Source organism: Limulus polyphemus, unplaced genomic scaffold (genome assembly GCF_000517525.1).
Source record: "Limulus polyphemus unplaced genomic scaffold, Limulus_polyphemus-2.1.2 Scaffold14253, whole genome shotgun sequence".
Lineage (NCBI taxonomy): Eukaryota > Metazoa > Arthropoda > Merostomata > Xiphosura > Limulidae > Limulus > Limulus polyphemus.
This window is the reverse complement of record NW_013679863.1, coordinates 1-6,323: the sequence shown is the minus strand read 5'-3', so window position 1 is coordinate 6,323 and position 6,323 is coordinate 1. Positions and strand designations below refer to the sequence as shown.

Here is a 6,323-nt window from a genome sequence, read left to right as displayed (position 1 = left end):
TTAACATTCTCCTGTTGTCTTTAGTGTGTATTTTACCGTTGTATATTGAAATCTACTTGGTTTAACATTCTCCTGTTGTCTTTAGTGTTTATTTTACTGTTGTATATTGAAATTTGCATGGTTTAACATTCTCCTGTTGTCTTTAGTGTGTATTTTACCGTTGTATATTGAAATCTACTTGGTTTAACATTCTCCTGTTGTCTTTAGTGTTTTACAACAGTAAAATAAAAACCAAGCAGATTTCAATCAGGAGAATGTTCACACTAAAGACAATACAACAGTAAAATACCATGCAGATTTCAATATTTAACATTCTCCTGTTGTCTTTAGTGTGTATTTTACTGTTGTATATTGAAATCTGCTTGGCATTCTCCTGTTGTCTTTAGTGTGTATTTTACTGTTGTATATTGAAATCGATGAGTGGGTCTTGCACCAGGACGTAGAAAATATTGTTAATTTGAGGTATTATGGGATTTATGTAGATATTATCCCATTCAGTTTTAATCATTTGAATTTAGTGTCTGTTACCATGAGCTAGAGAATAGGGGTCGTTGAATAATTATTTAAAGTTTAATCACTTCAGTAGATATATACCCGTGGCCCTAAAGGCAACAACTTCCATTTCAACTTATGAAAGGCTACAAATCTAAGAAGGGCGACTATTTGTGTGGAGGTACCGGTATTGGCTAGAATGCAGTTGAAGTACCTCCTGATACGATCTTTTTACCCAGCCAAATAGGGCATTAAAGTTGTCTGTAATGATGACTTGCGTTCCCATGTTCATGAGGTGAGTCAGCAAACTAGTTCACCAGCACGTCATAGTGCCACACTATGATCAAGATGCATTCTTTGCCAGCAGACTGTTTATACTTTTAAAAATATATTTTTAATAACGTAAAGAAAATTTAAAATCAAAACCTTAGTTGATCATGGTTTTATTTTAAATAGACGAGTTACCGACAGTAATCAAATAAGCTGTCCACTAACACGGTGTTTAATAGACTTGGTTTTAAGATTTACAAAAACTGGCTGTAGTTTAAATGTTATCATTTCAACATGAATGGGACTTGTAACTCATTTTGGATGTAATTTTATTTTATAACGATGTTATATCCTTATGTGACAATTAACGATTTCAACCTTAAATCATTTTGAAGCCATTTGTTCACATACTCGCCATATTAAAAGTCCCTTTTTTAAAACTCGATAGGAAAATATTTCCGACTATTACAGATTAACTAGCCTGGTCACCGATAGTTCTTGTAGCAAGCCAATGTTTACATTTGTTCTGGGCATGTTTAACTTGCTCCCAATAGACACTTCGTACATCTTCTAGTTCATCCTCCTGCCCCCATGGTCCCAGATAACGGGCATCGTAGTGTTCGCTTGTCACATGGAAAGTGTCGTCAACTTTCCAGTGCCATCCAAACGTGTCCCAGTAGATATCCCAGTCCGGATCCTGTACCCGGGAAACTGTAATGTCGAAGAATTCCGATTGTACCGCATCCGGTGTCTTGTAAGTCCTTACAGGTGAACCGGTCCGAGACGTAACTCTTTTTCCAAGTCGATCACCGTTTTTTTCTTTCTGAAAGGCATCATATCATCAGTATTTAATAATATCCGTTGAGTTAATTATTCAAAACATCTGAATATGATCTCATAATATAACAAAATGACATTCAAGGTGGTCTCTTGGAATCTATAGATGCACTGGTTTTAAAATGTACACTAAAAGGCTTATAAAAACATCTCCCAGCACTTCTTATACAAAGAAGTAATAAGGATATGAAGAATCGTGAAGACATTAATTACTTGTACAAGAAAGTAGCTCCACCTTGCGGGAATGACGTAACAGCAGAAACTAGTAGGCTGTGGGTCCGGAAAGACAAGTTGAACAGTTTGTATACAAGACAATAATACACATGAAAAACTTGACAGATATGATAGCATTTATAAGAAATGTTTAAATTCCGAGTTTTTAAAAAATTGTCTTATGCCAAGAAAGAAAATTAGCTGAGGAAGGTAATTGGGGAGAGGAGTATACAGAAAGAGATTTAAACAACTTTTATCAAGTGAAAAACTAGTCCCGTATTCAATTTATCAGAGACTCGTGGCCTACCTGATCTGATGTTTCTATCCTCACGCCAGAAGATAAGCTTCTTGGACGGATCTGTTTGTCTAGCCGTCCATTTTTGGTAGTGCGCTCGTTCGCTGGCTTTGGTGAGGAGAGTGTGACGATGCGACGCTGACCGTTGGCGTAACTTAGGCACGTGAGGTCGGCTTCTAGAAGGTTCGGCTCTTCTTGTCTGTCTTTTAGAAATATCAAATCGCGGATTTGGCTCTAAAGGTTCACTACACTTTACATTTGTTGAAAGGAAACTACTACTACTCGTGCTAGGGGGTGAACTTTGATTTTCTAGAATGTCTTTGATGACAGACTGAAATTCCTCGGACATACTGTTGATGATATCGTAATAACGTTCGCTTACTTCTTCTTCCGGTCTTAGTTCCTCCACCATCTCAGACATAAACACTTCGTCACACAGGGAAGCCTCGTTACTGGGGGAGTAACTATCGCTATTAGACATATCGGAATACACCACTGGAACTGGCATTATAGGAATGTTTAATTTGGTATTCCTGTCGGTTTCCATGGTTTATGAGAATTTGAACTCGACTTTCAAACTGTGAAAGTTTTAAAAAATTGCGCACCGTTAATAAGTATATATATATTGTTTATCAGGTTCTAAAAGTTGTCGAACAAAATTCAGAAAGCCGCTTCTCTCCTGAAAACAGTTGAAAAATACGTGTTCGCTGTGTATACACACTAGTTGCCATAGTAACATGATCAATAAATTTGTGTTCTTAATTTGGTTGAAACTGTTCACAGAATATTATATTTTCAAACATTTAAATCGTGTATACCGACGAATCCAGTTTTTCAAGTAATTTGTAAATATTCCCGAACTGTCTTTCTGAAAATCGTAACAGATTTCATGACAGGAACTTCCAGCCTGAACGGACACTTTATACACACGTAGGTTAAATGACCTGGTCAGAGGTCACCGTAAGATTCGTGTATCCAGAGGGATACACGCCCCCACAAAGGCTATGTACGGTTATTCAAAACTGTCAATCTTATTAACCCCCACACGAAACGTGTTCAATGGCCTCGAACCCCAGATCCTTTCATTCGCAGTCAGACATGCTAACACTAGGCCACGCCGGCTCATTTTATGAAATAAAAACTTTCCTTTATACATCACAACTCACTCGTACATCATGAAATCTGAAGGACTTGTATATGATAGAGTTCTTGATCCTTTATACATCACAACTCACTCGTACATCATGAAATCTGAAGGACTTGTATATGATAGAGTTCTTGATCCTTTATACATCACAACTCACTCGTACATCATGAAATCGGAAGGACTTGTATATAATACAGTTCTTGATTTTAAAACATTTTAATTAATAACCACTCTGAGAATCAAGACTGTAAACACGACAGTCATAGTCAGGACCTGTATTTAAAAACTCGGTGCTGAAGGAAATAATGATCACGTCTTCAGTTTCAAATCTATACTCGGAGAAAAGTCTTATTTGGAAGTGGTCAAGGCTGGACAACTCCTGACTTTAAGATTTGTAATAAAAATTTTAAAACGGACTCTATTAACCAGGCTTTTTTTTTAACGGCCAGTTCGCAATAAATGGCATTCATGTTTGTCAGACTTTGAAAATTCGATTAATTACGTTTTTCAATTAAGAACAAGGATGTTTTAAACTAAAAATCAATTGTGCTGATGTGAAGTCACAGCATTGCTGGTACAAGTATAAAAAACATTAAAAATACAAGGCATGTACAATACCGATACATAAATCCCAAACCTGTTATCCTGCAAATGTATGCTACCAGTTCTATAGGTATATCTAAGACTGACTTGGCTAACATAACTGACACTTGGAACTTTTAAAAAAAAACAGGTACATTTGAGATTAGTTGGGCTATAAAAAGTATGGTGGAAAAAATGCTCCTTATAAAGAAGATGATCTCGCAGTTAGAGGTAGAAACCCACAAACTTCCATCAGTTTCCACGATAAGATCTAGATGACCCAACCCTTTGGTTAGCAGAAGAGACAACAGCAAACATGTGTAACCAGTTGTCAGATTAGCAGAAGAAGTGGCAAAAAACTCGGAAGTTTTTCCACTGATAACACTATACTACCAAATGAAGCTTGCGCTAGTAGTAACACTGTCGATTTGTTAGACGTTCGTGTGTGGCCCAAGGTATACAGGGAACCAAATGAAGCTTGCGCTAGTAGTAACACTGTCGATTTGTTAGACGTTCGTGTGTGGCCCAAGGTATACAGGGAACCAAATGAAGCTTGCGCTAGTAGTAACACTGTCGATTTGTTAGACGTTCGTGTGTGGCCCAAGGTATACAGGGAACCAAATGAAGCTTGCGCTAGTAGTAACACTGTTGATTTGTTAGACGTTCGTGTGTGGCCCAAGGTATACAGGGAACCAAATGAAGCTTGCGCTAGTAATAACACTGTCGATTTGTTAGACGTTCGTGTGTGGCCCAAGGTATACAGGGACGAACTTTTTGATCATTCCAGAGACAACCTTCTGGTTGAAAGAACACCAACCTAACACCGTTAAATCATTCGATCAAATGTCTCATCTTTAATGACTTACTGAGACGACTTATAAGCTTATTCGTTTGAAATTGTAACACAGGTTTTGTTGATTTATTTTATCAGTACATTTCTTCTGTTATTTGGCTCTAATAACTAATAAAACTTTTCGGTGGTTTCAAACCCGTAGTTTTATTCATTTGTTTGCATCAGCAAAAATATACACGTTTTGATTTCAAAACAACACGCGTCTTGTTACATTCAAGTCCACTCCAATCTATACTTACTTCTCGTTCTTCTGGTCATAGATATGGCTTTAAAAAGGTCACGATCATATCTGGAGGGCAACATCACCATGGCCGAAAGGGAAAATCAAAAATGATCTCATTGCATTCTTGATATATCGATCTATAATCGACAAAAACGTCACAGAATCAAATATAACGGATCAATAAATCGATTTTCAAAAGTCGATCAATGAAAGTCACGAATCAGCTGTTAAGTGTGGTTAAAGACAAATAAGTTTCAGTTTGAAGAAAGCTGAAGTTTTACTAGACAGTGTAGTCTTGGGGCGAAGCCAACAAGTTGTGGTCTTCCCCAGGTGGCAGTGTCCATTAGATTTACAACTCTTCACGATCTCAATATCATATAATAATTTCAAATAGCTGTTATAATACATAATAGTGTTTATTGGCTACCAAACTGATTTTTGCCCAATTTTTGCTTATTTACCAAAATAAACAAATATTTTCAGACAAAAAGATAGATAATTTTGATACAAGTTTTGAGCTTATAAATCATATGTAGATCTAGGTATATTATATCAATGTTCGATTAATATATGGCCGGAGGGGGGGGGGGATTTAAGCCATGGAGGTACGGAGTATATATATTTTTAAACTAATACATATTCATAATTTTTCTTCCGGGCGTATCGTACCGTTAATTTCTTTCTGAGCAGTATGCTTACCAGTACACTTTAACTGACAGTTAAATCTGAAGTTTGCCTTTAACTAACTTCATTCTGAAAGTATTTACCCTATTTTTATAGAGTAAAAAGTAAGCATTGAATATTAATTCATTCCTTAAATATTTCACACATCCCATTTGTACCAGGCTTTCAACGTTTTACCTTTACTCACTATTCTTGTCCCTTAAACAGTTCACGTGTCCACTTATACCTGGTCCTGAACCCTACCTTTACACACAGTTCTTGTCCCTTAAACAGTTCACACGTCCCATTTGTACCAGGCTTTCAACGCTTTACCTTTACTCACTATTCTTGTCCCTTAAACAGTTCACGTGTCCACTTATACCTGGTCCTGAATCCTACCTTTACTCACAGTTCTTGTCCCTTAAACAGTTCACGTGTCCACTTATACCTGGTCCTGAACCCTACCTTTACTCACAGTTCTTGTCCCTTAAACAGTTCACACGTCCCATTTGTACCAGGCTTTCAACGCTTTACCTTTACTCACTATTCTTGTCCCTTAAACAGTTCACACATACACTTATACCTGGTCCTGAACCCTATCTTTACACACAGTTCTTGTCCCTTAAACAGTTCACGTGTCCACTTATACCTGGTCCTGAACCCTACCTTTACACACAGTTCTTGTCCCTTAAACAGTTCACACGTCCACTTATACCTGGCCCTGAATCCTATCTACCTTTACACACAG

General features: G+C 37.2%; 1 protein-coding gene across 1 annotated transcript; it reads right to left on the bottom strand.

Moving 5' to 3' along the window:
- Positions 1 to 938: 938 nt before the first annotated feature.
- Positions 939 to 5,384, bottom strand: LOC111084163. The gene is made up of 2 exons (XM_022380949.1): positions 2,120 to 5,384; positions 939 to 1,585 (listed from the first exon to the last, which is right to left on the bottom strand). The coding sequence occupies exons 1-2, from the start codon at positions 2,652 to 2,654 to the stop codon at positions 1,569 to 1,571; spliced, it is 552 nt and encodes a 183-aa protein (XP_022236657.1). The 5' UTR covers positions 2,655 to 5,384; the 3' UTR covers positions 939 to 1,568.
- Between the last annotated feature and the right edge of the window lie 939 nt (positions 5,385 to 6,323).